General features: G+C 49.0%; 2 protein-coding genes across 6 annotated transcripts in view; both read left to right on the top strand.

The window, feature by feature from the left end:
- Positions 1 to 14,540, top strand: part of bltp3a (bridge-like lipid transfer protein family member 3A) — a 34,284-nt gene extending 19,744 nt beyond the window's left edge. The window contains exons 12-21 of the mRNA XM_029246399.1: positions 689 to 830; positions 2,506 to 2,699; positions 3,175 to 4,412; positions 5,284 to 5,468; positions 6,223 to 6,377; positions 6,992 to 7,127; positions 7,334 to 7,605; positions 7,733 to 7,841; positions 8,262 to 8,386; positions 9,416 to 14,540. Of these exons, the coding sequence (XP_029102232.1) occupies positions 689 to 830; positions 2,506 to 2,699; positions 3,175 to 4,412; positions 5,284 to 5,468; positions 6,223 to 6,377; positions 6,992 to 7,127; positions 7,334 to 7,605; positions 7,733 to 7,841; positions 8,262 to 8,386; positions 9,416 to 9,538 (2,679 nt within the window). The 3' untranslated portion in view covers positions 9,539 to 14,540. The remainder of the gene's footprint in view (positions 1 to 688; positions 831 to 2,505; positions 2,700 to 3,174; positions 4,413 to 5,283; positions 5,469 to 6,222; positions 6,378 to 6,991; positions 7,128 to 7,333; positions 7,606 to 7,732; positions 7,842 to 8,261; positions 8,387 to 9,415) is intronic.
- A 3,116-nt stretch (positions 14,541 to 17,656) lies between these two features.
- anks1aa (ankyrin repeat and sterile alpha motif domain containing 1Aa) overlaps positions 17,657 to 18,687 on the top strand; it is a 90,870-nt gene continuing 89,839 nt past the window's right edge. For all 5 annotated transcript variants that reach the window (XM_029246403.1, XM_029246400.1, XM_029246404.1 and 2 more), the window contains exon 1: positions 17,657 to 18,099. In XM_029246403.1, the coding sequence (XP_029102236.1) occupies positions 17,906 to 18,099 (194 nt within the window). In that variant the 5' untranslated portion in view covers positions 17,657 to 17,905. The remainder of the gene's footprint in view (positions 18,100 to 18,687) is intronic.

Raw genomic sequence — 18,687 nt, 5'->3', positions numbered from 1 at the left:
CTGTCCGGTGTAAAAAGAAACGTAGAGGAGCTCCCCGCAGAATGAAGCAGTGTCAGGGTAGCCTTGGTGAAAGCGTTTGCTTCTGTAACGTAGCGTCGTTGTCACGTACATTTGCGTTTCATTTCGCCCAGTTACAAACTTTTCGAAAATCATAATGTGTTGGTGATTAATTTATCAAAACTGCACGAATAATCATAGGGTGTCGGAATGACTGAGCAACTCTTCCCAGGGTGATGGGTTTCAGTTTTGCGGGTGGAATCCGTAGTTTGACCATAAGGGATGTACCAGCCGTGAGAGCTTTGAACCTTCTTTCCCGTTTACGCTCTGTCGGCGCCGTGTGCGCGCAGCTGCTCGGCTTCTCAGTCATCGTGGCACTTTCACATGTGGGGCATTTTGTCCCAGACAGAAACGAGCATCGCTTTTCACTGCGGTCAACCCACGCCGCGGTGCAGCAGAGCGCATCGCGTCGCGTTGCTTAGCTCGCAGAAAGTCCACGGAATTCACATTTTAACTGAAAATCACGTACCGGCTTCGATTCGGTTCCCTATTTCTACAGCTCAGTAACCCCACGTCGCGGAAGCGCTCAGTTAGCAGCGCCCGGACTCGAGGTTTACCGCGCTCTCCACCTGCACCCTGGATGTCCTTTGGAAATCCCCTCTGATCCATTTAATTCTGCGCTCTAACACAGGTGTCCACTGGGGGGCGCCACAGCAAGAAGACGCAGTCCCTGCTGTCGTGCAACCGCAAAGCCCTCCACGCGGGGGACGGGGTCCCCGCCATCCACGGGCAGTTCACCGAGTACTACTTCCCCGACAACCCCGGACTGCCCGGTGTGTAAAAAAACATCTCCGAGTCTCTTTCCCTTCCGCTCACCAGTGTGACTGTTGTTCTCAGTAACTGGTGATACAGTAAATGTGTGTGTGTGTGTGTGTGTGTGTGTGTGTGTGTGTGTGTGTGTGCGCGCGCGTGTACATGTAGGGTTTTGCAGCTGTTTTGTCTCTGAAGCAAAGTGCAGTTTGGTAAAGAAAAGCACATTGGACAATAGACAAAGAGCTTTAGAAACAAACACGTGATTAGAAAAGCATAACACTTTGTAACAGAAATCTTATTATATCAATTTTTTTTTTTTTTGTTTTTACATTTTCCATCTAGTTTTGTTAGATTAATCATACTTTTTGTGTTAGTGCATACTACTATGTGTCAGTTTTTAGAAAAAATATTCCACATTCTTGAAATTGGCGAATTCTGGCACTTGGTTCCAAGCACTGAATACACGCCAGTACCTTTTAGGATCTGGTGCTTTGTAGAATGTTTTGGTACTTTCTGGAGTGTTCCGGTGCCTTCTATAATCTTCCGGTGGCTGCTATGTTTCAGAGTTGTTTCTAGAATGTTCCAGTGCTATCTAGAATGTTCTGACACATGCATGTCTATGTGATTTTTGGTTAATAAATGGCATTTAAAGTTGCTCAATAAATTTCAGTGAAAATTCTGAAATTCTTGAAAAAAATCATAAAAATAGTGAAAGCAAGATTCTGTGACAAAATCTGACACTAGAAGTAGTGGTGTTTTTGTAATGAGTAAACTTTAATCATAATCAATGCAAAAATCAGCATAACTAAAAACTTTGAAAAATTTTGCTGCGTTGTGAAATAAGCAGTAGTAGTAGTATGTAAAGACAATAAAAAATTATTATTATTCGTATTATTATTATTTTTAATTGAGTGTTTGTTATTGTCCAGGTTGACTCATAATGCTAGATACACAACACAAAGCTGCTCACAGTTACCTGTTCATCCACGAAACAGAGTAATGTAACACACATTCACACACTACGAGCGTATTTATACTGTGGGAGGAAATCACAGCGTCTGGAGGAAACCCATGCAGACACAGGGAGAACATGCAAACACCACACACACCGAACAGAGATGCACCTACATCTGGAGAGGCCAGGAGCTGTGACGCACTAGCGCTACCTGCTGAGCCACCATGTAACCGTGTCAATATACACTGTGATGCAATCAGTAGAACGTTGATTACCCGTTTAGAATATTGTCTCTTAGCCTATAGCAAATAATCCGTATCGGTTGCGGTGTTTGTGAAACTAGACCTGGTTCTTTCATGACTTCCCTGAAAGTGCTCTGGTTTCCTCCCGCAGTACAAAATTGTCTCACTTTTATGGTTCATGATGACTTTGCAGGTGCTTACCGTTCCCTGGAATGGTTTGTTTGTCTTTTGCTAAGCATTTGCTGCAGTCATTACAAAGAAGTTGTGCTCCATTAATGAAATGAGGAACAAGTGCTGCGGGAAATGAGTCAGTCGTTTATCTCCTTTGGTGAAAAGACCAAATCGAAAGACCTTTAGTTAATGACGCGACGTGAATTCGGGACGCAGTGTGCAGAAACACTCTAGAACTTTCTAGCTCTGGAATTTGTGTGATCCGTCACCTGTCGCTTTGATAGCGAGGACCTCTGAGGAAGGCGGTGTGTCTCCCCCACCCCGTAGTGCCGTGCTCCAACCTGTACGCCCAGCTGAGCGGTCTGCAGCTATATCTGGACCCGGCCAGCGTGCTGTGGGTGAGCCTGTTCTGCCGGGGTCTGCTGCGCACGCTGGACCAGGTCAAGGCCTTCTACCACCTGCAGGACCGTGGTAAGGGCGAGGAGCACGTGGACACCCGGCTGGACGCCACGCAACTAAGGGTGAGACGGGGCTGTGTGTTGGGTGGGCTCACGCAGGCTTTGGACGGCAGGGTACCCAGCTGAGGAGGGGTGACGCTGCTCTGCACGATCTGTCATGTTTTACGCCAGGATGCCGGGGTCAGTGACCCATGTGACAAAACATGACACCCATTCTAAAGTGTGTGGTACACTTGTAGGTACTGTGCTCATTTACACCGTAATAAAAGAGCAAGTTCCTTGAATTCTGTTGTTTTTAGTGAGCGGTAACAGTATATAATTCATTTAAAACGGTCAATCTGTGATTCTTCGGACAAGATCCATCCACCTGTACCTGTAGGTTGGTGGTGGTGGTGGTGGTGGTCCAGAGCCTATCCTGGAAACATGGGGCAGGGTAAACTCTGGATGAGTCCTTGGACTAGTGTGTGATAAAATGTAAAAACAGAAGAGAAGAGAAAAGGTGATCACCACCCTATGTTTCTTGCCCACTTTCCTCCAGCTGGTCATCCCCTTGGAGTCTTCCATCCTGGACCACCCCGACCGCCCGCAGTCCCTCAGCATTACCGTTCCCCAGGCAGTCCTTAGCAACACGCGCCACTGCCCCCACAGCTCCCGGGCCAACCTCCATGCCACCTGCAGCACCTTCTCTGCCTGCCCCTTCTTGCAGCCCCCGCCACCGTGGGCCTTCCCTCGCGACCAGAGCACCTTTCACCCTCTGCCTCGCGCTTTCCTTCACCACGCTTCCGAACTGGATCCTCCGCCCCCAGACAGGCGGTCACCGCGCTCCCGGGACGTCTGGGCAGTTAGCCTGTCCCGCCTAGCTCTCAGCTTTGAGGGGGCCCGTCGGGGCCCCAAGGGGAAGCCCCAGCCTTTCGTGGAGCCCTTTGCCTTGTCCGTCTGGATGTGTCACCCTGCCGCTTTTGAGCTCAAGCCCTTGGCAACTTGGGGCGACCGCATGGACTCCTCCTCAGAGACCCTGGGGAACTGCCTCAGATGTAGCCCTGGCCACCAGGTGGATGAGTCGCGCGGCAGGGAGGCGGCTCCTCTGGCCTCCGTCCACATCCTGGCCCAGTCCATGTCTCCCGTCAAGATGTGGCTCAACCACTACCAGTACTTGGCGATGCTGCGTATGAAGGACATGCTCGCCGGCTTGGCGGCGGAGATGTCTCGAGGCGCCCAGCAAGCCGGAGAAGAGGAGGCGGACCTGCCCACCGCATGCGCGGTGCTTCTGATGGACAGCGTGGAAGCAGGGCTGCTCCTCCCTCCGGTTGTAGGTGAGCCGGAAGCGGGGGTTCGCTCCCCGGAGGAGACGGACAGCCCGAGCCTAACGGACTCGGACCTCTCACCCGCTAGAGTAGCCCAGCCGGGCTTGCTGGAGGACAGCGGCATCGGGAGCGGCTCCGGAGCACCGGAGAGGGAACCTGAGGGTGTGGTGGAGGAGGCTTGTGAGGCTGTAGAGGAGGCTGATGAGGTAAATGAAGTAGTTCAGGAGGAACAGGCTCGAGGCGTCTCCCCTCCCCTCTCCCCCGGTCACCAGCAACCACTGTCCAGGGAGGCGTCCTCCTTCAGCCTCGAGGGCGAGCTGTCCAGCGCGCTGAGCGCCACCAAGGATGCCACCAAGGATGCCCTGAGCGCCTCTCTGGACCTCACCAAGGGAGCTTTCTCCATCACCAAGGATGCCCTCAGCCTTTTGAGCCGTGGATCAGCCATGAGCAAGCTTTTCACACCTCAGGCCAGGTTAGCCCACACGCTGAACTCTCCACCAGTTACGGTGCGTCCTCCGTCTGGCCACCAATCACAGCGAATCCTAAGTATAGGCACCAGTCAGCATGGCTCCTAATTTGACCCTCCAATCAGTGTTCCACCAGTCCAGCCACTGACCAGCATCCCTCATTCTGTCTACCATTCACAGTCCTCACTCAGTACAGCCACCAATCAAAGAGCTCCTTCCCAGTCTTCCCACCAATCGGTGTTCTGCAGCTAGCCTTTAATAGCAGCGCTCTCGGTCGAGCTGCCATTCGCACTGTCGCACTCGGTGACACGCTGCGGTAACTCCAGACGGGTATTCCCTCGTGCTGATCTTGGATCGGCTAATCGAATCAAGTCCGTCACGGTGCGGGGTGACCCGGCGCTGTTAATGAGAGTCCCGAAGTACCATACAATTTCACGGTACCAGACTGTGCTGTAAATGGGCTGTTGGGCGAACATGACGTTGTAACTGCTGTTTGCAGTTCAGCAGTCTTTCTTGGATGATGGAACACTGGAGGCTGAGAGCCTATAACACGGTGGCACAGCATCTCGTAGCACCGCTTCTGTTCCTCCCTTGCTTAGAAAACCACGAGTGGTTGTCGAGAGTCCGGCTCCGCTTGCCGGCACTTCCACACGGTAAAGGTCAAACGTAGTAAACGGAAGTGCGACTTTTATAATGCAGAAGTTGCTGTAAGTGAAAGTGCGGATCATACGAATGCGGCTTTCCCCACGATCAAACGGGCCAATCGGAGCCCTCGGACCCAGCCTTCGGAGTAAATACTGGATGCCCTTGTGAGGAAGGCCGCGCGCAATGACATTGTTCCCCCTTCTCCGCATCACTTTCCCCATTGCCCCCCAGGGACCAGGCGCAGTGGCACGAGGAGGCAGCAGCCCCCGCACCGGGGGGCCTGCGACCAACGCCTGTCAGGCAGTCGCCATCCCAGCACTCCTTTGACAGCGCCATCCTGGACGGCAGTCTGCCCGATGACGGGCTCTCGTTGGACAGCGACACCAGCGAGAACTTTGCCATCCTCGCAGATTCCGGTATGCCAGCTGCGAGGAAGCCACTTACAGTAATCGGAGAAAATGAAAGTAGACACTTTTACATGGCAGGGTATGAATAACATCACATACCATCAAATAACGATCTGATGCTCCATAACGTCTATAATTAGAGAAATCTAGCCTCAGATAAGAGAACAAGTGACAGATTTCATTGTGTCATTATTTATTCAACAAAAATGAACTACATGCTGACTTCTGGGGGGGGCAGCGGGTGGCGTGGTGCTTGGAGCTGCTGTCTTTGGAGCCAAAGGTCTCAGGTTTGAACCCCACCTCCAGCTGTAGTACCCTTGAGCAAGGTACTGCCCTTACATTGCTCCAGTAAAATTACCCTGCTGTATAAGTGCGTGAATAATTCTAAGTAGCTTAACGCTGTAAGGCGCTTTGGAGAAAAGCGTCAGCTAAATTAATACAGCGTGATGTAAAATGAGTGGGCATCCCAGCACGTTCACCACAAGGTCGGACCATATAATGCTCAGACAAATCGCAGAGAACCCAAGAGCTACATCTAGCCTTCTTCATTAGTGGGTTGCCTCTGCTGGGAGACTTTATTGTGCACCCATGGGTTTTAACAAGACGAGCTTGACACGCAGGCCCATCAAACGGGGAACTTCGTGCCGAACGTGGCAGAGGGATGCGGTGGTCTTGGAGCCACGGTGACGCCCCACCTCTGCGTGCGGTGGAGATGAGCAGGTGTTTTTTGTACCGTAGTACCGGGTGTCGTCTTCTCATTCAGAGTCCGGGCTGGAGTCCATGCGACCCGATGGCATCCCCTGCGTGCCCGCCGACGTCACGAGCCGAGGCAGCCCCGCTCCCGGGACCGAGGGGGGGTCGTCAGCTGACCTGAGCAGTTCCCTTTCCCAGAGCACGGACGACATCGCCCAGGATATGGTTCGTTTGCTTATTCGACTTTCTATGTCCTTTATGCTTTTACGACTACAAAGACATGAATAAAATACCGTCAAGAAAAATCCACCCTGAGAAAAAAAGAAAAGAAGTTCCCTCTCGGGAATTACAGAAGCAGCTGTTGTATTTTCCTTCAATGATCTAACGTCATTCTCGCCGAAATATTACCACATACTTGGGTTTGACGGGCCTCTGTACTTGACATGACTTGGAATGGCTTTGTGTTCCTCTGGAAAGGAGTATCTCCTCAGTGAAGGAGTGTCTGCTGAATGAACGAGTATATAATGAATGAATGAATGAATGAACATGAGAAGTTGTATAGATACATAATACATTGGCTGCTCAACTGGCAAACGCAACTGGGACTGGAAGTCCATTCATAACTCCATTTGTTTGCACATCCCAAGTCCTTTTCCCTGCTAAATCACAATCAATAAAGACATTAATAAGGATATACCTTGTTTAATTTTTACTTTACTCTCCTGCTGCATTCGATCGTGTTTTGCTCTGAATGACTTTGCACGCATATCTGTGCCGAGCTTGCTGTCTTCGCCGGATTGCGTGCGCTTGCCGTGTGACGTGTATTGCTTTCCCCGCAGGCCTCCGTGTTGCTGCTGCAGCTCAGTTCCCTGGGCTCTGTGCTCGACATGAAGGGGGAGGACCAGGTGCTCGCTCTCGAAGCCCAAAGCCTGACCACCAAGCAGTTGGGCAACCAGAGGGTTTCCGAGCTGCTGGGTGAGCCCGTGTGGCCCAGCGTCATCATTCCGAGCCCTGTCACGCCCCAGCGTTAATGAAGACATTTCCCTCTCAACATACTCTCTTGTAGCCTTTCTGTGGAAAACCGGGCATAAAGGCTTATTTCGAAAAAAAAAAAAATGCCAGTCTGACATTACAAAGCACTAGCACTTTCACTGAACTTAACACCATTTCTTCTCTTTCAGGCGCTAATGCCCTCCAGTGGGCACCAGCCCCCTCCCCGCGGCGCTGTGGTGGGCCTCCCATGGTGCGCATGCGACTGGAGATGGGTCCCTGTGCGGGTCGTCACTCGCCGCTGGCGGAATCGGCCGGCTTCTTGGAGATGAGCGTGGCGGGCTGCCGGGCCGAACTCCTGGCCTCCACCTTGACCACCATCGGCCCTTTCCTGGAAGACGAGCTGAGTGCCGACGTGCAGCCGCTACGACTCCACTTGGATGCCACGACCATCACGCTCAAGGCTGGTGTCCGTCCTTCTCCGCTCACTTGCTTGTGAGCTCCTAACTGGCCTGTTGAGTGTGTTCCTGGTGGACGAGGCAGGACTTGTGGCCGATGGCCACCCTGACTGTCCCGATTTTCTCCAACAGGACGATGGGCCGCCAGTATATCCCACCGCCCCGAAACCAGTGCCAACTGTGTTCAGCTTGGATCGGTTGGTCTTGGAGCGCACCGATGATGGCATCTTCCGGCTCAGAGGTGGTTGATGTCGATGTTTCTCTCAGTCATTGGAATTGTGTTTGTCACTTATATGAACGGCATCATTGTAATCGAGAGCAACCCTCAATACACCGCGTAACCAACTGCAGCACCAGTGAGAAGTGTGAGTACACCAGGGCGGTACTTGTACGGGTTCCGCAGGACAGAAGAGTAAAAGTAAAGAACCCCGCAAGTGTCCCACATCTCTGGGAACTGGCTGGGAGGACATGGCTCCTCATCTCCTGCTGAAACTTGTTAACCGAATATGTCAAGAATAAAGTAAAAGTCAGCACCTGTACTCAAACTTTTGACTTGTAGTGTGTGTGTCTAAGCTATAGTACTATAGTAATGCGCAGTGAATGACAGCCTGGATTTCCCTCTCCGTGACTGTTTGCAAATAAGATTCTCTGTTTCTCTTAGCCAAGGAGAGTGACGCGGCAAAGGCCGCTACCGTAACGGCGGGCCGCGATGCCGTGGGCAGGACAGAAGCATGCTGGGAGCACTCTGACTGCTCTCCATCTGTCCCCCAGCAAGAGGACAACGGGGTAGGGCTGCCAAAACTCCTGGTACACAGCAGGCCTTTCACACAGATATAAAGAGGTGTTTATGAAACCCATCTGCCCCGTTGAGGAGCGTCACGCAAGAGAAACTAACACATCTATTCACCAGAACAGGAGGAATCGTTGTTGAAAACAACATGTGCCTACGGCCATCAATTACGGATTCACTTGTTTCCACCACAGGGCAGCTGATAGCTGGGATTTCTGCCAGATTCAAAACGCGGCCAGTGGGGGAACCACTCGGTCCTGAAGCATTTCTCTTCAGCATTTGGGGCCTCCATCAGCGTCTAGTGAACTAACACAGCGTTCGTGCTGCTGTTTACACATCAGTCACATCCTAAAGGTCGAGCACAGCAGTTAATACAAGGGCTTGGTGGAGGGGGACGAAACAAGTTCGCGGCGTTTCAAACAGACGAGCTCAGGAAATGCGGTTTGAGGGTCGCAGTAGAACGTAGGGGAAGGCGTGTGCGAAGAGGTGGATCTTCAAGAGGTGCCTTAGTGTCACTTGCCTGGGAGCAGCTGTGATGTTGAGGGGTACTTCATTCCACCACTTAGGAGCTGTGAGTGAAAATGAGTGATTGTTTTCAGCCCATCACAGCAAGGACATTGTGAAAGTAAGCAACTTGTGGCACTGTGAAGGTTTATGGAATGAGTTTTGGAGAGGCAGCACTTCAGGTAATGAGATGGATAGATGGACGCAGGATGGATGAAGAGATGGAGGAATGATAGATGGCCAGATAGATGACTGGATAATGAATAGATGGATCATTGGATGATTAGAGAGATGGATGGATGGCTGGATGATGGATGGATAGCTTCATGGATGGTTACATAAATGGATGGATGAATGGCTTGATAAGTTAATGATGGATGGATGAATGGGCTGATAATTTCTAACACAATCAATGTGCAGTAAAGCTTTTGTGAGCCCAATCATGACCGATGACTACGGTATGTGTAGGATGGAAAACTCTGGAATTCTACCCAGGTGTGAAAAGTGTTGTTCTCCCTCAGGTGCGAAGCCCATCTCTGGAATCCCAGCTGAACGAGGTCCAGGAGGCCCTCGCCCACGCCATCTCCGACCGAGAGCGCCTCCTGCAGGAGCTCCACAAGTACGACCCACTGTTCAACCTCTGACCTTCTGCATCTCCAGCCCAGCGGAAGGTGCTGCTCCTCATCATTGCTGCGGATACTGAAGGCCGGGGGAGGGAGGGGGTCGGGCAGGGGACGACGTGTCGGACGCAGCTCCGCCTGCATGGGAGAAGGAGGGTGGAGCTGGAGGAGTCGCTCTGAAGGAGACGAAGACTTTTGGGGAAATCGGCCGGCTCTCCTGACTCAAGAGCCCATGGAGGACTTTGTGAATCTCTGCTGTTTTGCTCATGAGCACAAGGGCCTGCGGCCACCCGGTGCTGCAGTCTGCATTACCTTTTATAACCCGAAGCACTGGAGAGCGAATAGCTGTCTCCCTCAAGGACACACGGATCGGTTTCGCTTGCCGTCTCCTCATGCTCCTTTCTTCATGCTCCAATAATTTATTTACCTTGTTTTTGGTTGCATGCCCTCAAGTAGCCGTATTTTCGCGAGTTTTGGTGTCTGTGTTAACTGTACAAATGGCGTTATTCCTTTGTGGTGACTCCTCACCTCTCTAACACACACACACACACACGCAAAAAGCTCTCCTTTCCACTGCCAGGACATTGTCCCGTTTTTTCCGACTCCGTTATTTAAGTCCGTCTCCGACTCCTGCACCGTCCCCCATGAGCAGCTTCCCTTCCCCGAGAAGCGGATGAGGAGTGTAGGAGTGCGAGTTGACGCTAGCCGACACGTATAGTCAGAAGAAGCTCTTGCGGCAGTTCCTGTTTATAGACGTACAGAAGTGTTTTGTGTATAAAGGTTTTCTGTGTGGCTGCTGATCACAGTACGGTGCAATGCACGGTACGAGCGTTTATGGGGTTTTTAAATTATTATTATTATTTTATTTTATTTTTTTGAGAAGGGGAAGATGAGCACTTTGAAGTGATGCGATGACCCGTTCCTTTACTGGCTGTTCACCTGTATGAAATATTCATGAAGTCTCCTTTACTTGAAATGGATTTGCTCCTTTTGGGCCGTGCATGGAAATGTTCACAGTTCGGAGTTAAGGGATGTATTTCCCAGGATGCGTTTGGCCTGTCCTTCAGGGAGGCCTGTCAAGGAGTGCGGTTCTGTGGAGTAAAGGTTGAAGGTGCGACGTCTGGGGTCCGGCGGAGCGGATCTGTCTTGGGTGTGACATTTCCTGTAGTTGTCATAGGGATGAGGCCGATGTCCTGTCTGCGGTGCCGGTTGTGACACCCTGACCGCGTCCTGCTTTAGGTACCCTGGACCGACCTGGCCTCGCTAAGGGGGGTGGGGGGGAGGGATTCCATGCCCCCTGTTCGACCTTGGATGGAGTCATCTGGTTCGGACAGACGGCGACGGGGAGGAGTGGGTCTGCCTTCATTGCCAAAACCTTCAGTGTTTTTAAGGAGCAACAGACCGTTGGTCAACTACAGATCTCTGGATTGCTTCCCCCTCCCACCACCCCAGATTAAATGTTTGTTCCGCCTTGTGACTTTGTCGTCGTCGTCGAAAGGCCTGATCCTCCTCTCCGGATCCTCTACATGCCAAAGCACACAGACGCACGTACACAAGCTCATATATTGTGGTGCAAACCGATTCTAGCACTTTGGGTAATGCTGCATTTCAGGGTTTAATTAGAATTTGTTCTTTCAAATTAATGGCTGTCAAATTGGAGATGAGTTTAGTTAATGCCAATTGGTTTCTGTTATGTTTTATTGTATTTTTTTGTTGTTTTTAAGGCAAGCTGGAGCTGGTGTCTTGGTCCTGATAAAGAGGTGTAATTACGGCGTTTTCTGGGTGTAGTTTTAGGTGGCACATTAAGTTATTGCTGGCTGGTTGTACCGTGAGCAGTTTTTCAGTTTTTGTCTACTTTATCTACTTGTCATATTTAATATACATGGAGGAAAATGCATGGGAGGTTTCTCCTTTGGATGAAGATTTCTCTGTGGATGGAACTTGAGGGGCTCTGAGGCAAAGGGACGTTGGCGGCCTCTGGTGGCCAGACGGGGTCAGTGCGGCACGTCAGCCATGGGGGGGGCAGCTTAATCTTCCTTGGACTGTGTGGTGGTTCACGAGAACTTTATTGTTCAGAACCGGAATCGGATCAGAATCAGAGTGAGTTTTATTGGCCAAGTGTGCTGATGCACACAAGGAATTTGCTGTGGTTCTAGGTGCCTCCAGTATTTACAAACAGGTGACACAGAATTGCGGAATAATTACGTATTTACAGAATGTACAAACACGAGAGTATAAATAGTAGTATAAATATTGAAATAAATAAGAATTAAATTACAAAAAGTGGTTGGATATCATTGCACTGACAGGAGTCCTATAGGGAAGTGTTAACTGTTCATGAGAGTGATGGCCTGAGGGGAAAAACTGTTCTTGTATCCGGTCGTTCTGGTGGACAGAGCTCTGTAGCGCCTGCCACGGGGGAGAAGTGTAAGGAGTTTGTGCCCGGGGTGTGTGGGATCAGTGATGATTTTGCTCGCCCGCTTCCACATTTTGGATTTGTACAGGACCTGAAGGGTAGGCAGGGGTGCACTAATGACCCCGTCAGCCGTCTTGACTGTCATTGTAGCCCGTTTCCCTGATTGTTCCCGTGTGTGTGTGTGTGTGTGTGTGTGTGTGTGTGTTGGCACATCTGGAGCTGTGTGTCTAATGTTACAGACAGGAAAAAAAACACTAAACCAAGGACATGTGGTATGAGTTGAATGTAGTCAGTGCTGCACATGCTTGAGACTGGACAGTGAATGTGGACATAAGTCAGGGCTTCCCCTAGTGGACACCCTTGGTCACAAGCTGTTTTTTTTCTTTTCCCCCATTTCAAAAGTGGACTGAGGCATGGGAAGTTTCTCTGGTCCCATGATGTACGCAGCTGGGAAAGCTGGAGATGTGTCCATACATACATGAACTTAATAATGACGCTCACTTCATTGGACGTGTTACTTCACGTGTGACAATGATTCGTGTTGGACCTGAATCGAGGGGCCTCCTCCTGTCGTTTGCTCCGTTTTGGGATGTGAGTTGGCGCCATTTTAGGGTTTAACGGCTTCTTTTGGATAGCGGCCCTCCGCTTTGTTAGAATTTTTCAGCCTCAGTTGAGGCCCCTAAGAGCTGGGGGGTCTTCCTCGCCCTGACACTCTGATTGGGACGCCCCTCGCCTGCAGGGTTTCCATGACGACGTGCCCTGCAGGGATGCTCTCTTCGCTCCACCCCCAGTTTTTAACTGCTTTTGACCAACGTTTGTTGTTGCATTTTTGTCAGTGTTGTGCAACACAGGGGACTGGCACAGCCAGCCTGTTCAGAGGAAGAACAGGTTGGGCAACATAGTAACTGAGGTGTGGGATCGTTGTACTAATTATAGTCAGTTTTCAACATTTTTAGATGGGAAAGAAAATAACCTCCATGGACCTGTGTCTTAAGAAAGCAGATTGAGAGTTTAGAAATGTGTGTCACGGTGATGAAGAGAACACAATGTAGGAATTCCTGGAAAATGAACGAATGTGTGACGTCTAATAGACTTTCCTCTTTTGGAGGGTCAGGTTTGACCTCTGGACGCAGGCCTGACGAGAGCCAGAGTTTTTGTCCTTTTACTCGTTTCCTTTTGTTGAAAAGAAGAATTTCAATCAGAACTGATTGAGACATGTGAGAATTATGGTGTGACTCTGTTTCTCTTGTGTATCCTTACTTTGAAAATATGGTACTAATGTTTTTGTGCTCTCTTTTGGTCCTGGAGATGTTAGTCGCTGTCATTTTTTAGTTCTTTATTTTGTTGCCACAAGCTCATCTACAGAGACTGTAGACTTCAAAATCAATGTTGGCCTAAGTTACTGAGACTTGAGCAGTATTCTTGATGTATTTCTCAATATACTTGAAGAAGTGAGTTTATTATCTGGTCAGGAAAAACCTTGTAACAGTGTTATATTTGAACTAAGTAAAAGATACAGAGTTAACTTCCAGTTATTAAAATGGTTTCTTAAAGGTTTACTTAATATGGTCATTTGTTAACACGGTCATTCAGGAGCTAAGCAGCAGGAAGCAATAATAAGATTACAGCAAATTCACTGAAGAATGAAAATACATTCCGAATTCTATTACTGTGTATCTATATTGCCATATCAATTTACAGTTAAAAATGGGTGCATTTAAACAATTTACCTGGCTGTGCTGGACCTCAGAGTCATCGTTCAGATTGGGGTTCTGCCCTCTAAGTATCTTAGATGCATCTATTTGGGGTTCTGATGACATAGGAGGGTCTGTGCAAATATCTGGAATTGTGACTTGAACTGGAACACGTGTCCTTGAATGATTTCTGCAGGGTCACTGTCTGCCTTTCACAAACACACCCCTAATAAATATCTTCCTGTCCATTTCATCTCTGACAACCGAGACCTTCCACCGGTCCACCATGTTCGACCAGACTGGACACCCCGGTTGTCAGGCCCTCTGTCCGTTCGCTGTTTTTCAGAGGTTTACATCATGCAGGACTTTGCTGCTAAGACAAGTTGCGGAATCAATCCAGTGTTTCTGGTGCATTTAAGGAAAAACAAGGCCATACGTATCAACAATGGCTCACAGATGAAATACAGAGTCTTCCTTAGTTGTGAATGTTTTAGTTCTCCGTTATGTCGCTGTATTTATTTAAAACTGCACTTACTTGTGACAAAACATTACAGCAGTGTCCCTAATGTACTCCTGGTGGGGGCATTTCACTAAGGACACCTCCCTACGGTGGCTGACATAATCTGGATTGTTCAAAGAGAAACTGAACTCAAACATGTTTACAAAGTCAAGGCAAAACATTTTGCTAAAGGTACATAAGTTACTTGGTCATTTGAAGGAATCCCTAATGTTTTCTAAGGTATCTTTGGGCTGATGGAACTGTAGCGGAGCCTTTTTGACAGTATTCAAACTCGCTTGGAGCTTAATGAGTGTTTTCGTTTGCAATGTCATCATGCCATTGAGTACAAACAACAACACTGGTTCTGTGAACCGAGTCTGTGTGAAAAACATTTCCAGGTCAAACTAATAAAACTGTACATAATGAATGTGTGTGTCCAGGTGTAACTGCTTCTCACTTCCTAACTGTGGTTCTATCATGTTCTTGTAACTCACCTTAAAAGGGTAATTTTCCAGTCATCTTCAACAGACTTGTAAGAATTTATTTACTGAACTTTCTGATGAACTGTTTGAAAAATGTCTTTAGGCACACATTTTAAGCTGTCTTATTAAATATCTCTAAATGCTTTCATAAATAAGAGCACATTCCATAATATATTTTATTCAGCTTTGTATATGACAGGTCCTGGCAAGAGGAAATCTTATGTATTCTCCATAAGTAACTACTAACTTACTAAACAAAGTACACATAACAAAAAACACATTTTTCTTCTAACCACTGTAATGCTCTCCTTGCTCGGTTTGTCTTCAAATAACACAGTTATGTACTTCCCCCCCCCATTATTCTGATCATTATTATAAATTAATCTTTTGTTTTACTGTAACCCACATCTTTTCAAAGGTGCTATAAAATTTTACTAAGAACACCATTTTCTCATATTCAAATAATTTTTACAGCCAATAAACAATTCTATTTAAAATCCAATTTTAAATAGAATACATCACACATGTTTGAAATAGTTTCTTGACAGCCAGCTCACTTCAAACACAACATCACGACAAACGGCATGAGTAAAAACAGTTATAATAAAACAGAGCAAATAATGTAATTACAAAAATATGTGTAAAAACTCAAAGAGCTTATTCTTTCATGGATTTGCTATACTTACATTTCTTTATTTGCCTGAGGCGAGGTGTGGTGGCACAGCAGGACTGGCCAGATCCCGCTCTCTGGTGGATCTGGGGTTCGAGTCCTGCTGGGGTGCCTTGTGAAAAGACTGGCATCCCAGCCTGGGTGTGTCCCCTGTGTTGCTGGGTTAGGCTCCGGCTCGCCACGACCCCACTCAGGACAAGCGGCTTCAGACGGCGTAAATGTGTTTGCCTGACAGTTCCCTTCAAAGCGATTTACAAAATTAAGATAGTTACAGTGACTTATCTACACAACTGGAGCAAATTTTGGGCCCTTACAATGCAAAGCAGAACGCACTACATATGATGATAAAAGCTTCATCACTGTGCTATTTCACTTCCATGATTGTCTGCATCAGGTGCTCTCTAACCCAGAATGCTCAGCACTCCAGCAGCCTTGTCCGAAAGCATTGCTGCGTATGCAGTCCTTATGCTAAAAGCACAGGGTCTCAGTACTGCTGGTTTATCTGTAAGACTCCGTTGAGCTGACAATATCTAACACAGACTGTAAAAACATCTGGTCTACGTATATAGCATTGCTGTCCTTCTTGCAGTTGCGCTCCACATGCCTTGTTCCTCCTCTGGACACACTTGAGTCATGTGGTCACTGTATTAAAGAGTATGAATCTCTATATTTAGAACACAGGTTTAAAGACCAAGTGATCAAGGGCTCTGGTGGGAGGCAGGTTTTTTTCTGAACTGAAGGTATATGAATTCTAAAGGTCCCCTCTTACCCTCTTCTTCAGCCATCCTCTAAAAAGCATGAAAATGAATCTAGAAGGTTAGCTATGTACAGTATGTACACATATATGAGGCTACTTTTTAAAGACATTAGACTTAAGGCCGAACTTTTGAAGAAGTCTAAACCAGATGTTCAACGAAATTCTCTACTCTAGCAGCTTTTTTAAATCTGATTATAACTATTAAACACATTTGAAACCGGGAGACCAGTACAGTTGGTTTCATCACACGTCATGACACAACCGAATGTAACAGTTCTAAAGAAAAGTGTGTCAAAAGCCACTTCAGACTTACAGAAATTAGTTAACAGGTCAATGAATAGCCGACAGCTAGTAAATTCTATCACAAAAATTATATTCCCAAAGAGGAAGGCAATTTATCTGCAAATAAGACGAATCCACAAAGTGAGGCTGAGTTTTTTCTAGACTATACGTATGGGTTATGGCAGAAATAAACTGTAACAAATAATAATGGGGGGTGGAAGGTTTCTATAAGCAATTCAAAACAGAACTTCTCACTAGACTTACGACGTCGGAGTATTTCCGCACTTCCGGTTTGAATAAACTTTATTTGCTTCAGACAGACACAGACACGGACACACCCGGCGATTGGCGAGTAGTGATTGTACTGTACTGTAACGGTACAAGCGTTGTATACTAATGACAAACGGTTTAGGACCAATTTCCATTTTCCCGGTCTGTCTACAATTATAAATTTGTGTTCAGGGAGCTAGGTTTTGATACGGCGCAGTGTATACTAGGTTTAGGAGAACGACTGAATTTTAAGACGAAAAGGAAAGCTCTTCACTCACTGTCTTTCTACATCTAGGATTCTGGGAGCTTAAAATAGGCATGAAATTAAAAATACAATTTATAAGAAGGAATACAATTAGGCTAACTTTGTATGTCCCGTTATTTTTGAACCTTGAAGGCTGACATATTCTACATCTGTCCTACCTTAGCATATCTAGCAACTTACCTGATATACCCGTTTTTTATTTTTTATTGTAACATTTTTCATCTCTAAATCCGTTGCTCTGTGAATATTTCTGACATAAACTAAATGTTATTTTGTACATTTATTGTCTCCAAATTTTATTTGGAGCGCAACAAATGCAATTTATTTATTTAGGGTCATTAACAACAATACTACTACTACTAATAATAATAATAATAATAATAATAATAATACCCGTCTATTCAATTTCAATAACCGCTCGTCGTGAGCAGGGTCGCGGTGAACCAGAGCCTAGCCCGGAAGTATTGGGCGCAAGGCTGACGGGTGGGATGGAATGCCAGTCCATGCCGGGATTATTATTATTATTATTCCTTTGTCCAAGAAGACTTGATATGACAAGCAACGAAGTTTCCTGCCAGATAAAAGACAGCGCAGCAGCGGGATTCGAACCAACAACCTCCCGGCTCACCCTACAGCGCTGAATAGCGCCCCCCAACCACCCCACATTTTGCATACACGAGAAGTCAAGAGCGCGCCGCTTCTCCTCTCGCTCCACTTTACTTTCTCTGAATCCGGCGAAATGACGTCAAAGAGAGACTCGGTGACCTCACGCCAGGGGAGGCCGTCTCGAGGAAGTGACGTGTCCGCGGCTTTCGGAGGAAGTTTGCCCCGTGGTGCTGAAAGAAACTTTCCCCGGAGCGGCTGCGGGCGGCGGGGCTATGGGCGCTTAGCAGCCCTACACGGTACTGCTGTCGTCCGGCCATCGAGAGCGCGGATCGCGGCTTCGAGGAGGGCTGTAGGAATTCCGCCCGAGCCGCTGTGTCTCTTCCTTCGCCCCCTCGAACTCCGCACCTCCACCACCTCCACCTCCACCATCTCCCTCCGCGCCCTGCTGACATGGGGAAGGAACAGGAGCTCCTGGAGGCGGCCCGCACCGGGAACCTCGCCGCCGTCGAGAAGCTCCTGTCCGGGAAGCGGCCGTCAGCGGGGATCGGCGCCGGCTCCTCAGGGGGCGGAGGGGCGAGCGGCGGCAGCGGCGGCGGCGGCGGAGGGCACGGCTCGTCCTCCCACCCGCTCTCCAGCCTGCTCAGGTGGGGAAGGGAAAGGAAGGGAAAGGAAGGGAAGGGGGTCCGAGCGTCCGGGCACCGATCTCTAGCCAGTGGTCAGTGTTTGCCGCCAAGCCGAAGCGGCGCCGCACCGCTACCGCGCCCCTACCGCGCGTGAGCGCCGCGAAACGCGAAGACCGCGCGCTCGGTGATGAAACAATGGGCGGCTGCCCGGTGTGTCCCGCGAGCGCCCCGCTCCTCCTCCGGAACGCATTCCTTCAATACCCGCGGCGCGGCGCCCTACAGCGGACCCCCCGCAGGCGCCTCCTGCTCTCCGCGTGTTTCGACTCGAGGTTCGGGAAAGCGGGAAGGCGGGAAGGGCGGGCGAAGTGGAGCCCCGGTCGGTCGGTCGCTCGCTCGCTCGGTCGGTTGGCCGGTCGGCGGGAGCGGCTCTTTGTTAGCGAAGCGAGGGGCCGCCCGGGCCGGGTGAGCGATGGGTGACGAGACGGACGCTGAACGGGGTGGCGGAGCCGGAGGAGCCCGTAGAGACCCTCCCCCTCCCCCCGGCGCTGCGCTGCGCTGCGACGGGGGGTCCTTCGCGTGTGTGTCTCACGTGTATTTTGTGTGTCGCTT

Source organism: Scleropages formosus, chromosome 19 (genome assembly GCF_900964775.1).
Source record: "Scleropages formosus chromosome 19, fSclFor1.1, whole genome shotgun sequence".
In the NCBI taxonomy this organism is placed as follows: Eukaryota; Metazoa; Chordata; class Actinopteri; order Osteoglossiformes; family Osteoglossidae; genus Scleropages; species Scleropages formosus.
The sequence above is the reverse complement of the archived record's forward strand: the minus strand, read 5'-3'. Positions and strand labels throughout refer to the sequence as shown.